Below are 20,880 nucleotides of genomic sequence, written 5' to 3' on the forward strand. Positions count from 1 at the left end.
TCGGTTATCCTCCTATTACGTATATATTTGGTACGCCGAAAAAAGTTTATGTCGAGTATTGTATAGCATAACATTTTATACTGCTTTAACCTAAACATTATACGCTTTTAAAGTATATAACAGAGACATTCTCGCCCATGTGTCATTGCTAGGTCAATATTTAATAATTGGTTACATAATTTATATAAAAAATGTTATTTATACTTAATAAAGTTATATAATTTAGGTTTTTATTCAGGCACAAAAAAAAGATTATTTTATAAGATAAAGATAAAGAATTTTCACAAGTCTAAGCGCTGTATTAATCCAACAAATATGGAACAAAAAAAAGAAAATAAGATCGGCAGAAGAGGCTTTATCCAGTTTAATTAATCTATTTTAAACAGCATAGCATGAGGGTTTTAAAAGCTGCATGTTTGGGGAATATTTTTACAGAGTAAAGTGTGGCACTTGCAAGTCCGCTAAAGAAGAAGTCGTCTGAGTGAACAAAAGGTCGACTTTTACTGTTTTTAGACTCCGCTGAGAGCCACCGTTGCGTTTTGGGTGTGGGCGCTAGAGGCGGACAGTGCAGCTCGCTAATTAAGTGATGAGTCAGGATTGCGAGAGAGTGAAGGGCGGGGCTTGAGCGAGCGGTCAGCGGGGTAAAAGTTGCAGCCTGTCCTGCCCCTGCCGCTGACGAGACTCCCTTGACGCCTCTTTCGCTGCCCTCTTCTTCTAACCAACTGTCCCGGCAACACACTCTCCTCAGGTTAAAATCGGCGGGGCTCCTGCAGCCGTCTTTCAAAAGGAGACAAGACAGCTGGTGAAATTAATTCTTCACCTACTCTGCTGGTGACAGATGGCAAATCTCCCGTTAACGGTTTTCCTCCCCTTGTCATGTTTTCAATCAGGCCTCCTCTGACGAATAAACCCGACACGAGCGTCCATGTTGTTAGGATTCCACCGGCGTGCCCGGCGGCTTTAGTTGCATTCACGCTTGAAACGTTCGGGAAGGTTTCCTACACGGGAGCACTGATCGATGTTCTTGGAATTGGATGCCTCCAGACGTACAACAATTCCACGTAAAATGCCCACGAGGCTTGTTATGAACACAAGAAGACATTTATTCTTAGGATCAAAGATTCAATATGAGAGCAGGTTAAGAATTCTACCTTTACAGAAAGATACATGCATGGAAGACCTCCACCAAGGCCAACCGCCCATCCATTTTCAATAGCATATTTCCTTATAGATTTGCAGGTGAGCTGGAGCCTATCTCAGCTGACTTTAGGCAAGAGTGGAGTATAACCCTGGACAGGTTAACAGCCAATCACAGGCTACATATGGACAAATAACCATTCACACTCAAAGTCACACCTCTGGACAATTGCTAACATGTTTTGGAATGTGGGAAGAAGCCGAACACTTGTCGAAAACCCACAAAAGCAGGAGAACATGTAAACTACGCACAAAAGAGGAGCTGAGATTCTAACCCCAACCCCAAAAATTTGAGACTGCCCATTCAAGCTACCATGTTGCCACCAAGGCAAAAGTAAGTTGTTTCCACAAGGGCTCCATCAAATTGACCAGGTTGGGTCACTGCACCAAGTGACCAGCAATAAATAACTTCCACAATTTGTAAATTTTGCGAGATATGGATCAAAATAATCAGGAATGGTTGTATGTGAATCAATCTCTCTTTGGCAGTCCTCAATGCTAGAAAGTTAGAAACATTTTTTTTTTCACAAAATCAGTTTCACTGAAGGTGGAGACATCTATTAGCGAGACACATGAACAAATCTCAAGGTCCCATGCCCAACAATGAACAGGAAGTCACATATTTTTCTGTTATATAGTCACTTCTCACTTAGTCAAGCCCCCCTGGAGAGTTACAAGAAAAAAAGTAGCTCCTGATGAGTAGTTTCACTGATGGACACAAAATTGGTTGGATCAAAGTAAGGCAGATGAAAAAGTCTCAAGGAACAATTTCCACAGTGCGTGACAAATAAAGCTTATCTTATCTTATTTTAGATTATTTTATTAAATTGGCCCAAATGAGCCCCAACTTGAAGAAGGTCTCCTCAAGAGACGATAAATCAAACATTTTATTTCCCTACACCACCAAACGTGGATGAGCACGCCATCAGGAGTTTGGTGATTATTTATAAGATTCACCATGAAAAAGGGGGTGCGAGGGCCCCTTACTCACCATTTTCATATTTTGTTCTTACATGGCTGTGTCAATAATGTGAAATGTGCTTGAAAACAAAAATAGCTGTATTCCAAACTTTAATTGGCATGTTATCCGCTCATTTCTCAATCGAGAAGTTGTGTAATTGGTTTTGTTTTCCTCCTAAAATAAGAAAAAATAAACTTGCTCTTCTGCTGGTCATTTCATGCAAAAATTTGTGCAAACCATTATTTGAGCTTGTCATGAGTAACCCCCCCTCCCCTTAATATTATCTGTAATGCCTTACTAAGAAAACAGTTGAAAATTTTCCTTATTTTGAGTTCAATTTTCTATTGCAATTTTTTTTTCAAGATGACTTTTCTTGTTGGGCAAAAAATGAGAAAACAATTCCCCAGAACAAGTGATATTTTTACTTTCTTAAAAATATTTTTTTGCAGTATGGACCTTAGCTTTCACTAGCTGAAGCTGAAAGGGACTCATGGCATTTCAATTCATTTCAAAATGGAAATGATTTATTATATGAGTACAATGAATTACAAGCTTGGTTACGCAACAGATTATACTAAAGGTACCACAGTATACACAAAGTAAGCAAAATATTAGAGTCCCAACTCATTAGGTTGTCTGCTGAGGCTAGAACTGGTTAATGGGGCAAGATACAACAGCTCTCATGGGCAGAAATCTATTAATAATTTAAAATTAACACTAAAAATTGTGTTTGCGTAAACAATCACCCACCTGAGCTTTGATTTACAGTACTGTACTTAATATGATTTATTATCTTATTTACTTACTAATGAAATGAGTATTGCATCATAGTAAAGGTGACAGTTTTTGAATTGTAACTCAATTTGTGGCCGATGAGATGCGTTTGTGTGCGTGTGTTATTGCGTGTGTGGGGGGTGTAAGTCGTCATTAGGCATGCAGCTGCCGACTGGAACGTTCAAACACAATTAGGCAGCGGCACACTTTGATTTAAAAAGAACCAATAGAGTCGTCGAGCCAAAATGGAGGCTTGACATCAAGTCAACAAAGCGCCGTCAGACACGCCTGGGCAGACGCGTCCTTGTCACACAGACAAAGCCTCGTGTAAGATCAGCCCCCACCCACCTCATGAGACATTCAAGCCGCCCCAAATCTGCAGACGTCAAACTTTTATGATTTCCATAAATAGGTTTGTTAAAAACGCCAAAGAAAAAGTACAGTATTTGACTGAGAAGTGTAGAATAGTGCAGGATGCCCCATAAAAGCTCACACAAACACAGTCATTATTGATAGCGCTGCCTTTCTTTGTCATACCGTGAAAGAAATGCACACTGAACTCTCGCCGCCATGCATTATCTATTAAGGCCGAGCGCGAGAGTGAATATTCAAATCAAAGTCATCATGTTGACGGATGCGAGCGCGCCAGCGACAACAACATGGGCTGACACCTCGTTTGCCAGCCTGCGGCCTCACGCTCTGTTTGCCTTGTCAAAGTTGCTCGCCGTACGCGCCCTCAAGGTCACGCGCCGCCACTCGGCCTCGCTTTGTCCCGCTCGCAACGCTCGCCTTCTTAACAAGGCGCCTTCCTGATCATTATTCCCGGGAACAAGTTTTAGCCATTGAGGCGAGATAAGAAGCTGTCGAGCAGAGAGATCAAACTAAACATACATGGCATCGTCACCGTGGAGGCCTTCTTGGAATCCCATTTGTGGGGGCCTCCACGTGCCTGCGTATCCATGCGGAAATGTACACACATAAAAGTGATGGGTTAAAAGTAGGGATGTTCTCTCCCCGAAAAAACAAAAAACAAAAAAAAAGTAGGGATGTTTGGTACCAATACTCAACTCTTGGGTAGTCTCAAATACCGATACCACTAGTACTTACGATGCACAAAATTTCCCCAAAAGATCAAATGAAGAGGAAGTCATCCCTTTTAGTTTGACACAACCATTTCAGGCCTTGTACTCTGACAGCCTCCAACAGGAATTCTCCCAAAGGATCCCCGATCAGACGCAGGTCACCTCGACAGAAGAGCAAATGAAGATCATACTTGAAGATCTATGTTGCCAAAATCTGCATGTGTGTGTGTGTGTGTGTTTTGTGTGATCACCTGCAAAGCAAATGTTTTGATTAAGTCTCATTAAAATCTTAACTGACAAATCCTCTCGAGCCGTTACAGGTGAGGCACCTCTATAATAAGACGCTGTTGACTTTGCGTGACTTATTATTAATACGCGCTGGACGCAGACGCTGTCAGATCACGATGGCGGGCTTGTGTTTGCGCAACGATATGAGCTGCGCCGATTTAATCAGACGAGTAAACAGTCAAAAGAAAAGTACAATATTTTATATATACTTTGCTGGCTACCTTGACTTCCAAGTCACTCAGTCGATTTTTTGCTTCATGTTCAGAGTCAAATTTGACAGTTGTACTAATTGAACATTTTGTGTGTTTCATACAATTTTATCCATTATTTAATGTGTTTTATATTATTAGATGGCTCATTTTGTCAGTTTTAAAATGCAATGGATAACTTACATTTTAGATGTTTAATTATTAAGCTAATGAGTTTAGAAGAGTCTTACACAATTTGATAATTTTGTGAGTTTTAGTCAATTTGATGGTTTTAGATCGTTTGATCGATGACTCCCTGAGTTTGAGAGAGTTTAAACTGTGAATTTTACATGATTAGCTTGGCAATTTTGTGTGTTTCATTCAATTTGATTAGAAATTTTGTGAGTCCTAGACACTTTGACAATTTTGTGCATTTTGGTCAACATTTTCCAGAGCTTTAGACAAATTGATGTATTTTTAAATTTTTTATTTTTTTGATGATTTGTCAGATAATTTGGTGAGTTTTAGACAGTTTGATTGACAATTGTGTGTGTTTTAACCAATTTGATCAACACTTTTGAGACAGGTTTAGATGATCTGACAGGATTTTGTGAATTTCTGAAGACTGGATACATAATTCTGTGAAATTTAGTTGATTTCAGCTTTAATTTTTAGTTAGTTTAGTGAGCTTTAGATACTTTAATTCAGTGGTTCTCAACCACGGTCCTCGAGGAGTCTAGCCCTATCCAGCCTGTTTTCCATGTCTCCCACAAGCATCACAGGTGTTTCAAACGATCAGCTAATCAGCAAGCTCTGCATGAAGCTTGATAACGATCCTCAGCTGTGTTGGCTGGGGAGACATGGAAAACAGGCTGGTTAGGGGTACTTGAGGACCGGGGCTGAGAACCAGTGCTTTAATCAATGAGCTAATAAGTTTTAAATGATGCAAGGTGTAATTTGGTGAGTTTTGTCCAATTTAATAGATCATTTTGTGCATTTTAGAGGATTTGATCTACACATTTATGAGAGCGAGACAATAGCTGAATTTCAGCCAACTCTGAGTCTGAATAATAACTGTGAGTTTTAGATGATTTGATGATTGTTTCATCCACAAATGTGCTCATTTTTGTAAGGAAACACATGCATAAAAGGACCATTTGAAACAAGACATTAAGCTTTAAGAAGCCGTCGACAGTCAAGCAGAAGCTTTTATCATTTGTGCAACGCAACCTTCCCTCACATCCTTTAGCACTTCCCCCACCTTTCCCCCTCCCGGCTACCTGCTTTTGCCAGCATTGGCTCCCAAAACAGATCTGTCACCGAAACACGTAAATGCTTTTTAGTGGAGTGCTGCCAGAAATTTTTGGTGTTGGATTTCGTGACCCAGTCGGACCCTCGAGTGTTTCTCTTTTTTCCCCCTCTCATTTTAGCTTTTCGTTCTTTCCAAGGCTTTCGTGACTCAAGCTGAAGGTGAAAAATGAGATTTAAAGGAGCATCTTTCGAACATATTCGAAGGTCGAGAGGATCATGTGGAATAACTCCATTTGCCGGATCCCTTTCCCCATCCGTCAATATGCCCACCTCCTTTAGAGCGAGTAATTATGGGCGATCCTCAATGCCGTCTGACAACAGCTCGAAACGCTGTGATTTAAAGTTGCGCCGCCGCGGCAGCACCATCTTAGGAGAGCTGATAATGAGCCACGAGAAAATACGGCGGATGCAAGAAAGCGATTGATCTTGATTCGACCTGGCTGGCCCAACTAAGTGACTAATGGGCTGATTTAACTGCCGGCGACTTTCGGGGATGTACAGTGGGCTTTCTTTTGCTCGCCCCCACAAGAGAAAATAACGATCTTTTGGTTCAATTCTATTCCTCTAACTGGCTTGATGCACTTCTCCTTGTTAGGAGGTCATTAATAATTGCACTGAGCCAAAGACTACAATACTATAACCAACCAACTCTAAACACCAAAACACGTATTGTAGTTTGGCTGAAAATAGAATTTTGAATGTTGCATAACTGCAGATGCATGTTGAACAACCAATGGATTTATGTTAATAAAAAATCTGCATGATTTGATATGTGTTGCTGAAACAGATGAAGAATCGTAATTGTAATGTCAGTGTCATAAGGTTATACTGTACTGCATAAGAGACTAATTCAGTAACCTCAAATTCTGGTTTTAAGGCATAAATGTGAGTTTTTATTCTATTTTTATTTTATTTATGAGTGCATTGTATTTTTTGATATCATACGGTATATGTTTATTTTACAGTGTTATTATATACATTTTATTTTTCAATTGAGCTTTGCTTTATTTAATTATTTTAACATGCACTATAATTCATATTAATAAGAATAGTTAAAAATATAGTGTCTAATTTTCAATCATTAATTCAAATAGATTTTATTACAGTACATAAACTCACTGTTATATTTTATTTTATTGTTTCCTTTTCTAAAAGACTGAATTAAACAACAAATACGAATGAATAATTAACTATGAATAAATATGCCATTAGCAACATTTTTGGACATTACCAGTTCAGTATTTTGCAAAATCGTTTCCATGCCGGATAGTTTGACTTTAAACATTTGTCAAAAGCTACACATTGTTAGCAGTCATAGTTATTGTAGCTCCTGTTTGAACAATTACAAACTCTTTGTTTTGCACACTTTGCTAGCGCATATGTTGTTTCAGCATGTTTGGCAATGCAACTGCACTTCCTGGTCCAGCATGTTTTTTTGTTTAGTTTTTTTGTTTAGGAGTTCCGGGACATTGAGGTTATTTCAAAACAAGATCCAAATATCACGTTGCCAGCTTGGGCAGACATGTAGAAAATGCCGTAAGCTTAACTCAGCTTCCTCATTAAGGCAACCTACAACAGCCTACGAAACTTCCACCAAAGGCTCTAGATTGAGGGTTGCGTCCTCTGTAGATTGAATCGTGTTCGCCTCAGACTGCAGGAAAAGTGGATGGATCGCAAGGCTCTACCCCATAAAAGTGGCAGCAAGAGTTTTTATGAGAGTCTTTAGAGAATAACTCCTCAACTACTTCCGCCAGACTTGACATGCCTCTGGTCAGGGAAGGCAAGCTTTTGGCGCAGGCTGAGGAAGCGTTACAAGCTTTGGGGAACAAATACAATCTGAAGGTTAGCTACATACAGAAGGGTGGCAATGGTGGCCCCCTGTTCACTGCCCTGCCTCGGGTGATGATCCAGGATAAGGTCCCCTGCTGAAGACCCTGTAGCTAACCCTCCTGGCATGCGCCTACAGTTCAGACAAGCAACCATTTACACTCCACTTCCATCTATCCATTCACACATACATACACACACAAACAATAATTTGTTTGCATGTTCCAGCTGACCAACTTCATTCCTGACCGTCAAACCTCAACACATCATTCTGTACATAAACATTCCTCTGCTTGTCCTCGCAGGTTCGGGCCAGTGCCATCGCCCAAGACGCGGACCAGAACTACGACTACGCCTCCAACAGCGTCATCCTCCACCTGGACGCCGGGGACGAGGTCTACATCAAGCTGGACGGCGGCAAAGCGCACGGCGGCAACAACAACAAATATAGCACCTTCTCGGGCTTCATCCTCTACGCGGACTGAGCGCACGTCACCCCAAAAAAAAAAAAAGGACAGTCCGGCTCGACTGAAGGAAAGACTTGGAGAAAGGTGGAGAGGATGTGTGTTCAAGGCCTTCTAGTCCCCCCCCCCTCTTCTCTCCATCATCCCGGACAACCCTCCGCTTCCTCCGGGCGCTGCAGCAGAGGCCTGGACACACTGGCAGCGGGGGGGACAGTGGGGGGGGATGTGAGGGCGGCTAAGTTCCAAACACCTGCCACCACAGCGCCAATGTGTCGGAAGCTCCTCGCTAACAGCGTCTCTTTCTCTTTCTCTCTCTTCCTCATCCCTCTTTCCCCTCATCGCACAATGCAGACCGTCACACCTCTTCTCTCCACAGCCGACTTGACTGAAATCCGTAGTGTTGTTGCGTGCAATTTAAACCTTAGATCGTGCTTTTATTTGGTAGAGATGCATAATAATCCGCACTGATTGACAAAAAGGAAAAAAAAAGATAATATCCTTGTCCGTTGTGAAGATATCCCCAAGAGATGTTGTTATGGAAAGTGGCAGGTGACTTTGTGTTCATCCAATAACATTCAGCACTGTACCTCCCAACTGTATGGAAAACTACTCATATATAGACCACACCCGTTTGTACACACGCGAGGCGACGTCCTGCTGCTGCTATCGGGGTTCATCAAAGTGTCTTCTAGATGTTCTAGCTCTGCTTAGATCCTCTCTGCACAAGCGAAGCAAAAGCAGAATGGTAGCTAAAGTGCAAACGTGAAAAAGAAGCGTGTCTCGAGCATCACTGATTGTCCTCCATTCATTAGCGGCGCCAATCGCAGACACACGTGTTAATATTTACTCAACATGGCAGCCCAAACGCTCGCCGCGGGACGATCGGACTGCGCGTTTGTGTGTGTGCGTGTGTGAACGGTGTGCACGCACAGCCATCAGGAGTGCGTGCATGCCAGCATGCGGTGCGTCATCGCTCCTCTCCGCGCTCGTCTCCTGTGCTACAGCCAATGATATTTTATTTAGCAAGCCCATGATGAGATTGTGCAACAGATATGATGAGGAGAAGAAAAACACAAGCTTGTAAATGAATTCTATGACATGTTTGTCTATCTTATCTTTTGGAATTGTTGAATACATTTAAATAATAAATGGGATTTTTTGAGTGGATGGTCTCTCGGGAATCCTTGTATCCTAAATAGGCTTATTACAATTGGTCGAGCAGGGGTTCACAAACTCTTTGGGTACAGGGACCCTACAGGGGAGAAATTCTTCCAAGATGCCTCATTATCCAATATATATATATATATATATATGTACAATGAAATGCCATTTAAAAAAAACAACCAATTCAGATTCATTTCATCATATTTAAGGGGTGCATAGCCTTGACAAGAACACATATGGATTTTTGTCAGGATTTAAAGTCATAAACTGAAAGAAATAAAGTCAACGAGGAAAGAAAGCAGCATTTTAACACGTGAATTAAAAAAAAATACACAAAAAATTTTCAGTAGAATAAACAATGATTTTCTGTAAAATTTTGACAAAAAACTAAATACAAAAACAACGAAGCATTGTGTAATTTACATCAATATGTTGGAAAAAGATTTGACATTAGGAAAATGTTAAAAATTTAACTTTTTTTGAGAATTCACAAAATACTGTAATTTAAACACAGATAAACTGTAAACTAAAAAAACACTGAGATACAGTACAGTTAAAATTACACCATAGCAGTGTTAGAATAACACTTTTAGTCAGTAGGTTCTTTGGTACATTTTGTTTATGCCAAAATAAACATGCATTTTACAAAGTCATATTACAGATAAGAATATTTAGATATACAGTAAAACCATGTGAATAAAGGTTAAACTAAATGTATTATGTTCATTTTAAATAAAATAATAAAATAACTAACTGAACATGATATTATGATCATAAAAATAACTAAAATGACAATTATACAACAAACATCTTTTGTTTAAGTCTTGTTGTCAATTGTTTCCATACAGAAGTGTTAAAGCAGGGATGGGAGAGTACCGATGCCATGTATCAGTATCGGGCCAATACACGGCCTTATTTCAAGGTAGCGGTACTCGTGACATAGGCCAATACCATCATCGACCGCCCTTTAGTGGCCATGTTACGATCAGAACTAGACATTACAAGAATAAAAAATTGCCATTAATGTCATGCAATTTTATGGGAAATTCTATATTGGGAAATTCCTTTAAATTACCTGTCATTGTTTTTTTTTTTTTGGGGGGGGGGTGGGGGTTAAGTATCAAAAGTACTAGTGGTATCAGTATTGGTGACTACTGGAGAGTTGAGTACTAATACTGGTATGAGTCTGGTAAATAAGTGGTATTGAACATACCTACTTTAAGATTAATATTAAATGTATTTTTTTATGGTATTACTGTATGGCCTGTACAGAAGAAGGAAGGTCAGACAGTTATTTGGGAATTGCAATTTACTTTATCTTGATTAGACAATACTTAGTAAAAAAAAAATCATCTTGCACTCAATACTCCGTATATGTAAATAAAACAACAATACTAAGACTAATGCTAAAACTAATAGAAACTAATCTAAAACTAGGGAAGGGCGAGTACCAATACCAAGCCTTATTTGAGTTATTTCAAGGTATCGGTCCTTGCAACAGTGAATGATACCTGTATCAGTCGCCCTCTTGTGTACGTATTACCGTCAGGAACTAGAAATTTGAAATTTGAAGAATAGAAAAATGTCAATCATTTCACGCAATTTTAAGGAAAAAATGCTGTATAAAATGACCTGTTATTGTTTTTGGGGAAAATTTTATGTCTTAAAAGTACTAGTGGTATAGGACTTGATATCGGTATTGGCGACTGTTCAAGAATTGAGTACTCGTACTGGTATCGGTCTGATACGTGCTACTCACACTGGTGTATGGAAGGTGCGAATGTTCGGTGGTGGTTGGAGGGGCCGTAGGCGCAAACTGGCAGCCGCCCTTACGTCAGCCTGCCCCAGGGCAGCTGTGGCTACTTAAGTAGCTTACCGCCACCACAGTGCGAATGTGTGAGTGCATGAATAATGTATCCATTCCCCTGTGAAGCGTCTTTGAGTGTCTAGAAAAGCGCTGTATAAATCGGATGCATTATTATTATTATCGAACATATCTACCTAAAACAAATCATTTTTGAAAAATAAAAACTAACAGTCACGCTGCAAAAGGTAATTAAAGTCAAGTGAATAAAAAAGACGCACAAAAAACAAACAAACTAACTATAATGAAAAATAAAAATTATTATAACTTGGTCACCATCATATCAGAGCTCTTAACTGGTCCAAAGCTAAGAAAGGTAAGAGTAATGGGCTTATGATGTTTGGCCCCCATATGTACTGTAGTTATGCACTTTTTAAAGCGATATAACATTATAATTGATTCCATTTTTCTTTGACGGACCCCCTAAGCTCAGGCTCCTGGACCCCCTGGGATCTCGTTTGGAGTGTAAACAATGCCTCTTGACATAAAGCTGTGTTTAAAATAACAATACTCTCGTTTGTTCGAGGGATCCCATCAGCGAGCGCTTCTCAAAATGTCAAACCCTTAACGCAGACGCAGGGCGACGGGTACCGAGGGAAAGATGGCGGTGTTTATTTTCCCGTCCCGCGGCACCTAAGTGAGTGGCGCTTGATCTGCAAAAAGGTGTGCTCGGAGATAGACGCCCTCCAAGTTTAGCAACTGACGCTGGCGGGCCCTCAAGGAAACGCAGGGCTATTGCTCACTCGGCAATCGCAGGTTCTCATCAAGGGAGGCACGATGCGGGAAGAGAGGTGAGATTGAGCCAGATAGGAGAAGACTGCAATCCGCTCTGACAAAGACAGATGGAAAGAGGAGACAAAGCCACAAAGGGGAGTAATGGAGAAAGGCTCTATGGCATATAAGGATATAAGGAAGACGGACTGGTGCCCATTTGGGCTGAAAAGGGAGGGTGGGGGCCAGATTGTTGTCATTCCCCCGTGGTGGGGAGGCGGCGCGAGGCGTCAAGAGAGATTAGCTGGCGTGAAGCTGGAGCAGCTTGGATTGGACAAGCGTCAAGGACTGGACATTCTTCAGGACTGCCAGGAATTGGAATTGACACGGCTCGGCAATATTCTGCTCTTAAGGGAAGCCAGTCGCTCGCTGGCTGGATTATTTCATCCACTTCTCTCTACGCCTCTATCCTGTGTGTGCTAATTGTGTAGACGGCGCCACCAAAAACATCACCTGCCCACAGGGTGCACCAAAAATACCCTCTGAAGTCACTTGAGGTGAGCGGCTGCATGCCAAGGCCAAAATGGCAACCAGTTAATATCTTCAGAACAGCGGTGCCTTGGAAAGCTTTGGATATAATAGAAATGTCATCAATATGATCTAGCCTCCCTAAAAAATAACAACAACAAAACTTATTGTAATGTGATTTGAATAAGGAAACTAGCATTTGACAATATTGTACTTGCACTGTATAATACAGGCATGCAGACAAATAAAGCAGTTTCACTTGACTGGGTGGGAATACATGTTGTGTCACTCGTATCTCAAGGAACCCACTGTATTTGATAGGCAGATACTATTTTCTAATAAAATAAAAAACACATTCTTCAAGAGTTATATTATGAAATCAAGTACAGACGCTCCCCAATTTACGAACGAGTTACGTTCCGAGCGATCGTTCGTAAGGTGAATTTGTTCGTAAGTTGCTTCAGTGCTATATTTTGTATTATAATTGATGTTTAAAGAGAATACGTACAGTACTGTACTACGTATGTTAGAGAGAGAGAGCGAGAGACACACACAGTATGTACATGTACGTAATAAGATAAATAAAATGAAGTTTAATTTACTTTTGGAAGATGTACTTGATGCTTAAGGAGAGGAAGAGGAGGAAGAGGAGGATTTTATATCATGAGAGGTTCTTCGTCGTCGCTGGAATGGGCTTCAAAAGTTACTTCCTCCTCCGTAACTTCAATGTAGGAAGAAGTTGAGGGTCGAGGAGAAGAAGATGAGGGTTGATGAGTATCTTCCTTGGAGGATTTACTAGAAACTGGCCGAAAGAAGCGATCTAACGACGATTGCACAGTTTTCTTCTTTTTTCATCATAAATAATGCGGTAGCACTGTATGGCATCATTCAATTGATTTGCAACCTTTGTGCAACGTTCAATATTTGGGTCTTGCTGCTCGAAGAGTGCGATGGCTTCTTCATGGGGACAGGCGTTTCTTCCTCCTCCTCCTCGACACGTTGCTGAGCCTGGGTGAGCTCTCACAGCGCCAATCGTCGGTATTAGTGGCGGAAAGAAGCACTACAGTACTCGGAAAAAGGCGCGCAATACAAAATCTAACTTACAGCATCTCTTTCCGAACATTTTTTGACATGCGCGCATGCGCGCAGACATGTTCGTATGTACCGTTGTTCGTAACTCGAATGTTCGTAAGTAGGGGAGCGTCTGTACATCTTTGGTCAGCTGCCTTTTTTGTGTGCAAAAAAATTGTGCCCCCATACCATAGTTTGGTTCCACGTTTGTAGATTTAAAAGACTTTTAATCTTTTGTGGATACAAACGTAATCCGAATCCTTGCCCAGACTTGGGATAGGTTCCAGCTCACCTGACAGCCATGATGGCAAGCACTATCAAACAAAATTTCTCTATTCACAATTTTGCAGCTAGGCTTGGTGAAGATCCGCCATTTCCAAGTGATGGCTGGACTACATGAAAACAGCAAAGACAAACATTAAGACAACTCCTCAAGCTGCCCCTGGTCCATCATTGGGTATTTTTTCACGGAGACGTTAGTAAGACTGGAAACTGTTTCCATTTGTGTTTTTCAATATAGAGGGTGGGTTACTTCCCAGCACTGGGCTTGAGCGCAAAAAGGTAACAAATCCAACAAGCTAATGATGCACACAATAGCAGCCAAGCAGAAGGAAGCGGATGAGTCAGAATGTGCCAATGATAAAGTGGAAGTCTGGAGTTTGTGGACAGATAAGCTAAATGCAATTAAGAGTCGAACACTTGTTTTTTTCCTTTTCTATCTTTCTTAGTTTTTCTTGACCAAGTAAAACAATTCCTCTGCTCACTGCGTGGAAAAAATTAACTCTGCACAGCTGCTCTGCGGCGAAATAAAACAGATAATCAGTCCCAGTGGAGGCATATTGTGTTGTATTTAAATATAAACATTTAAAAGCTTTTAAATTGGCACTTTCTCACACATAAAGATGTTTTTATTCAACTTGTTGTAAAGCATAGCTTCCTGTATCCGCATTCTGTTCCTTTCAGGAAGTTAGCAGGATTTTGCACAAACAGTCTATAAGAAACATTAAAAAAAAAGAAAAAGAAAGAAAGAAGAAAAAACACTGGCCACAATCTGTCCCAGAAGATCTGTCAACTTTGAATATGTTGCACTGTCTGTAATTTCCCTTGTCATGATCACGGAAATGGAACTTACCATTTGGGCCGTCATAAACCATTATGTAAAATGACCGTAGTGTTAGCATTTTAGCGTAGTTAGTGGTCATGTCGTGAAAAAGAAGAAACTGTCATTAGTAAAAAAAAAAAACTTCAAAAGAAATTACATTTTTAAAAAGTAATAAGTAGTAGTAGTAGTAGCTCTATGTAACGTCGCAATTAACATTTCCAACGGTCCTTCAAGCGAATTTCCATTGACACGTGGGTTGAATTCCGAGTTTGAATTTACCCAACAACATGGGGAAAACTTGGTTATGTTCTGGGGCTGCTGTGAAACGTATAGCATTGCACCAATCTTAAATCCGTGCAGGTTACCATGAAATCCACGACTAACACAAAAGGCGGGGGCTCCAAAAGTAACTCTGCCATCTTGCAAGACGGCCACAACACAGCACAACCGACTCACTCAGACATCTCGGACCTCCAACCTTTCAACTCTACATGTGTCTCTCCGACTGCCGCAATGATGCCAAGTATACAAGCTGTGGACACAAACAACATGAAATGCACTGAGTGTTTCTCACCTCCCACTTCCTGTCCTGCGCTCTCGCACAAAAACACACCAACCAGCGTGCGATTCTCACATGTTGCAGCGCCGCATCTCTGGAGAAGGAAACTGTAAGGTGAGATAAAAACGCATTAGTGACCTTTTTTTTCCCCCCCCAACGGAAAGAAGATCCGAATTGGGCTAAAAGGTTTACGCCTTTAACAAATATAAAACCTTTTGTTTGAGGGTGAGGCGGCACTATCGCCTATGTAGGTTCTGTGGCTGTGTTGAACATGAGAATTCCACATACAGTATATTTATTTACACTTGGCTTAAGGGTTGTTGAGTACATCTCCAACTTGCAAGCAATGCAGGTTATTTGCTGTCTTCATCTGCAAATTGACCTCCTCGGTTAGAGCCGTGGGAGGTATTGAGCTGGCGCTGTCTAACTCTGACTGCAGCCAAGCGTATGCAAGTATACGCGTGTGGCGCGTACAGGCATCCGTGAGGGAGGACGACCGATAGCGGCATGGTGAGGCTCACAAGGAGAAAATCTGACATCTAAAGAGGACACCTCCCACTCCAATAAGGAAGCCTGCCTTCCCGCAGAGCAGTGAGAAAATATACAGTAGGCCTGTTAATATTGTTCTATGCTCCGTTTGCATGTGTTGATGCACTATAAGTGTTAAAGTAGCAGTTGTTTTAATGTTTATAATGAACATCTATGCTAATTTACATTAGCTGGATTCAAGGTAGCATCTTGTATAGTTTGCTTGAACGTTAAACACACCATGTTTAAATTCAAAATTCAACTGAGAGTGACAAACAGCTTGAAGCAAGCACACTTTGACTCTTAGGTTGAGAAAAGCTGCTGAGGAACACTTTTAACTGGGCAAAAGGCCCGTCAGTGTTATTCCAGCCCAAGACACCAAAATCATTTTACTTGCAAATCAACAGACGGATCAACAAAATCTAATTACAATTTTCGCACCAAAAAGAGCAGCCTGCATGCGTCACGTAGGAAATCTCCCAATTTAGCTAGCTCACTCCCGCTGCTTCTCGGCGGTGGTGCGGCGGGCTCGTCATCGCTGCCTTATCTCACCTTCTCCGGGCAGGAGAGCGCCACCATGGGAGGTGTGAAGGAGGCGCGACCAATGGTGCAATAGGCATGTATGACGAACACGTGTACCGCCATGGAAGATCGAGGATGATCGGCCAAAATAGTCCCTTAATCATCCCCACAGGGGAAATTTTAGGTGTTACAGCAGCACACATCAGATTGTTTAAAAATGATATTAACAAATAAAAATAATGAAGATTCCTAGTCAGAAGCTGTTATGTAGAACACTTTTTTTGAACTACGAAACGGCTGTTTTAATGTAATGTAAAGTAATCGGGATGCAAGTCACAATTAGTCTCAAGTCCTTCAAGTCTCAAGCATGTGCCAAGTTACTGTGTGGAGAAAAAAATTAAATAATCGAGCAGTCAAGTTGAATCGCCACCAAATTTCAAGCAAGTTGAGTCAAGTCATTATTTGGTTCAAGCAAGTCGTATGCTTAATGTGGGAGATTGGGAGTAAACATGTAGGCTATCATCATCGGATTTAAAAACGACATATTTGGTGCCAATCTGTTTCTCAAATCTACTTGCGTATGTAAATGGGTAAATGAGACACATTAACTTTGTGTACTTTGTAGGTTGTCACTTTTTGATGTTGACTGAAGTTGACGTGCATGAGTTTACAGAGGCTTTGCCACATCAAGTATGGCAGAAACTCTCGTGACCAGATGACTACTCCAAGTTGCGTCTGTGTATAGATGTCTATGCTTAAATGACAATTGCTTTTTACTGGAAAGTGTTGAAGAAAATAATCTTTTCTTCGCGTGTTTGTTGTTTTTCGGGTAGAGAGAATGTTGATTTTCTGAATACAGACTGGAGATCGGTGAACAGGTCCTTCGAAGGATTTATTTTACAGAATATTCTGGACACAAGCGAGTTTACAGAACACCGATGCTTCTCGCAAGTGTGTCGTTACAGCGGACTCACAGCATTCTTATACTATCTTGAAAGGCAGTATTCCAAAAACCCCAGGAAACTGCCCTCAGCCATGAGTTCAATACACATGACGACAGCCGGAAGTAGATAAGACTTTTACAGCATATCATCCAATACACATTGACTTCAACCACAGACAGTGGCCCATTGATGTGGAAACAGACGAGGTCCTTCAGACATGACGACACGAGCAGAAATTGTGACAGCACTTACAAAGACACATCCACAGATAAAAGTTCTACTGAGGAAATAAGTAAATTAAAACTAAATCTATGCAGTTATGACTAAACTAAAACAGTTATAACTAAATCTGGGCAGAAGACCCTCAACAAAACCTTTTAAGATTACAAATTTGACAATCAATTAGTGAGCTAAACTATCTAGCTAACCTAGCTGTCTTAGGTTGACAGTTCACAAAGCTAGCTTACCTGCCTCAGACAGATGGAACTAAACATCATAGAGGTTGTGTTGCATAGGTGCTAATATTAAAGTACACATTGCTTCACCTCCATCCACATCCCAACCGAACCGCAACATTCCAATTGAAAGGGTTTAGACAGTTTTAATAAACCATGTTACCCCTACTTATGTTACTTAGCTGGATGAATATCTTCACAATCGCATTGTTTTATTGTACCTATACCAGTCTTACTCTACTGCTAGCTAAACTGTGATGTTAGCTTACCTGTCTGTGTTTTTTTTTTGTTACCTTGTTGTGTCTTCATTCTGTAAGTTGCAAACCACACATTTTATCATCCTATTTTTGCCAACACCATCAAGAAGATAATACATGAATTCAAATTAAAGATTTTGAAAGCAGATTCTATCACTGTTGGTGTTTACGTAGCCACTTGCCACCAAGAAGTGACAACGCCAACAATTAATGACACCAAAAATTTATGCAGACTGGGTTGCCAAGCTGGCGTGAATGAAACAAAAAAACGTTCTTTTTCTTCCTTCCTGAAAAGCCAAATTGTGTTAAAATGCAGATTTCCAACTATAAACAAGATGACTTGGAGTTGAAGACATGTCAAGTCTGCCAAATCTTTGGCAAGCAAGTTGCTTAAAATGGCAACTGGAGTCTGACTCGAATCAAGTCATATTGACTCCATCTGTGGCAGATAGAGAAGAATATTGGCACTGCATAAGCACAACTTAATTCATATCAGTAGTCAAATATACAGCCCTACAAAAATCACGTTTCTGTAAAGTGAAAATAAATGTGTTTTAAAATGCCAAGAGAAGTAACAAATCAATCATGCCAAATTAGTTTGACTGAAAAAAAAAACACCAAGCATATGAAATGAGGCTATAAAATCTAAAAAAATATATTTAAAAAAAATCAACCCTCAACCAAGCTTAAAGCCTTAAATCTTAGGGCTCTTTTACAGCATCACAACGAAGCGCTTTAAAGCAGCCACACCAACCCGAAGTCCCAGTCCATGCTAGGGCCCAAGCATGCCACTGAGCCACTTTTAGCCACACCATAACCATATAAATAAATAAATAAATAACATGTATAATGCATTTTGAAACAAATCTATGAATTCACTTTAAGGAGCTTTAAATCTGTTTCTTTGATTTTGTTATATGTTAAGTTTGTTCATGGTCATGTGTGAATCTGCTCACCCCATTCTTGCTTGGCGTTTTTCTTTAATCAATTTTTTCCCAGAGCTATATATAAAAAATGTGTAAATGCACACAGCTGAACACACACACGACACACACAGGCATGTGTGCACGGCCCATATGCTGTAGTGTCATACAAGAACATCCACGCGACCTTTGGAGACGTGCCAGTGCAAGAAGACAACTTCATTATTCTCCTGTTGTGCCATATGTTCCCATGGCCTGTCACATACTTGTGCACGCACAAACACACACTGGCACATACACTTTAGATACTCCCATTAGGCCCTTTTACACACCGTCATCAAAAAAGCATGTCTATTATTGTATCGCATGTCTTGTTTATACAGAACATGTATGATGGCGACACCAGCCTGGCAGCTTTAAGTGGCAGTAACATCCCAATAGTCCTCAAGAGCATTTTGCCGGAAACATAATTCTGTTGCACGTGTAAGTAAAAATAAAGTAGTAGCATGATGCATCCCACCAGTAGTTTTCACCAGGCAAGGAATCAGCACTTCGTAATCGTAGAAGAATATTGTGGAACAAGTCACAAATGTAGGGGGCAGAAGTTGGCATGTACTCCATTTTGACTGACTCGGGTTGAAAAAGCCCAAACCATTGAGCTGAACTTTAGCCTTAACCTCAACACGGGTCTCAAAAAGTCAAGTAGACAGGACAAAGAAGAAGAAGAGAAAAACAATTAGCCAGGGTGAAGTGTACAAAGTGAAATCATTATCTTGCTGACAGGCTGAGAAGAGGAAGAGGAAGTGCTGAGCGTGTGAAGGTGAAGCCAAGCAAAGAGCTAAAAGAGGGCCTGAAAAAGCGGAACAAATATCAATAAGACGACCCAACATGAGCTTCCTGTGCTGATCCTCATCTAACCACAAATCGTTAAGAGGACACTTGGAGGAGTCTTTGTCTTGATTTAAACACACGCACACACCCACATTGTAGGGACTGGTTCCATGGAGACGTTCAGTGAGCCATCAGCCAAATTAGGCCATTAACCCACAACTTCACTCTTCTACTTAATTTTAAATTACTGTGTCTGCACACCACACACACATTAATTTTTACATGGCATAAATATTGCTATGACTTATTCATTTTCATAGTTTATACTCTTAATGCTTCCGTAATGGATAACTCGCCAGCACATGTATGTAGTGTATGTAGCTGCCCAACGGATGCAACACATGACTAATCTACATACTGTACATGCGCATAACAACATAACCTCACCTCCTTATACTTGTATTCCATTGTGAACAAAATCAAAAAACAAACGGTACACCAGGAGAGGCGCCTGAGCCAAAAGCGGCACCCGCCGCCAACTCCACCCCGTTTCCAAAATGTCAGAGGCAAACACAGCGGGGAGTGTGTGAGGTGATAAACGCCGCCGGCTGAAAATGTCACGGTGTCACGCGGTTGCCATGGCGCCCCGGCAAAGTTTGGCAACGGGGTGAGCGCCGCCGAGCAGCCAAAAGGCCAGATGATTTGCTGAAGCTAATTGAACTTGAAAGTTGTATTGGAAATAAGTTAGGGTAAGGTGGACGCAATAAAGCAACTTAGAAGCTGTGCCTCAGGCAAAACTCTCACAAAAACCTTTTGTCATATTGATACTCAGTCGGACAGTGGGGACAAATGGTCCACAAACATGCAAAAGAAATAATTCAATAAAAAGACAAAGGTGGAAGGCTAGGTAGGCATGGACATGGTCTGAATTGCTCTGGTGTGCAACGTGGGGGGGTCAGTGTAAACAGCGTGAAAGGGCTTAAATGGTGAGCATAACATTAATTTTTGGAATTCAAAATTATCCAAGATACTTTACAGCAGTGGTTCTCAAACTTTTTACACCAAAAAATACATGCCTGTCCAAGTATTACCCTATTGCCAATGTTAAAATATAGCAGGCCCAAGTGTTCATGTACAACATGAACAAAACACACCTGGATGTACTTAAACATTTTCTAAAAGTTATATAAACACTCCCAGATGTACGAAATACTCCCATAAAAAGCCTAAATGTTTTTAAATCTACTGAAGTAATCCCTGGCCTAAAAGTTAACAAAATACTCTTACTCTTATCGATGAAAACAATGAAAAAATTATCCTAAATACTCT

The 20,880-nt window shown here is 40.8% G+C and overlaps 1 protein-coding gene and 1 long non-coding RNA gene across 3 annotated transcripts in view; one reads left to right on the plus strand and one right to left on the minus strand.

Moving 5' to 3' along the window:
- Nucleotides 1–9,259, plus strand: part of c1ql1l2 (complement component 1, q subcomponent-like 1-like 2) — a 21,129-nt gene extending 11,870 nt beyond the window's left edge. Inside the window, exon 2 of the mRNA XM_077559665.1 lies at nucleotides 7,934–9,259. Coding sequence (XP_077415791.1) covers nucleotides 7,934–8,113 — 180 coding nt within the window. The 3' untranslated portion in view covers nucleotides 8,114–9,259. The remainder of the gene's footprint in view (nucleotides 1–7,933) is intronic.
- LOC144044237 (uncharacterized) overlaps nucleotides 1–20,880 on the minus strand; it is a 153,577-nt gene that overhangs the window by 34,468 nt on the left and 98,229 nt on the right. For both annotated transcript variants that reach the window (XR_013291214.1, XR_013291215.1), the window contains one exon: nucleotides 15,107–15,198. This is a non-coding gene — a long non-coding RNA (uncharacterized LOC144044237). The remainder of the gene's footprint in view (nucleotides 1–15,106; nucleotides 15,199–20,880) is intronic.

The sequence above is a fragment of the Vanacampus margaritifer genome, chromosome 2 (genome assembly GCF_051991255.1).
Source record: "Vanacampus margaritifer isolate UIUO_Vmar chromosome 2, RoL_Vmar_1.0, whole genome shotgun sequence".
In the NCBI taxonomy this organism is placed as follows: domain Eukaryota; kingdom Metazoa; phylum Chordata; class Actinopteri; order Syngnathiformes; family Syngnathidae; genus Vanacampus; species Vanacampus margaritifer.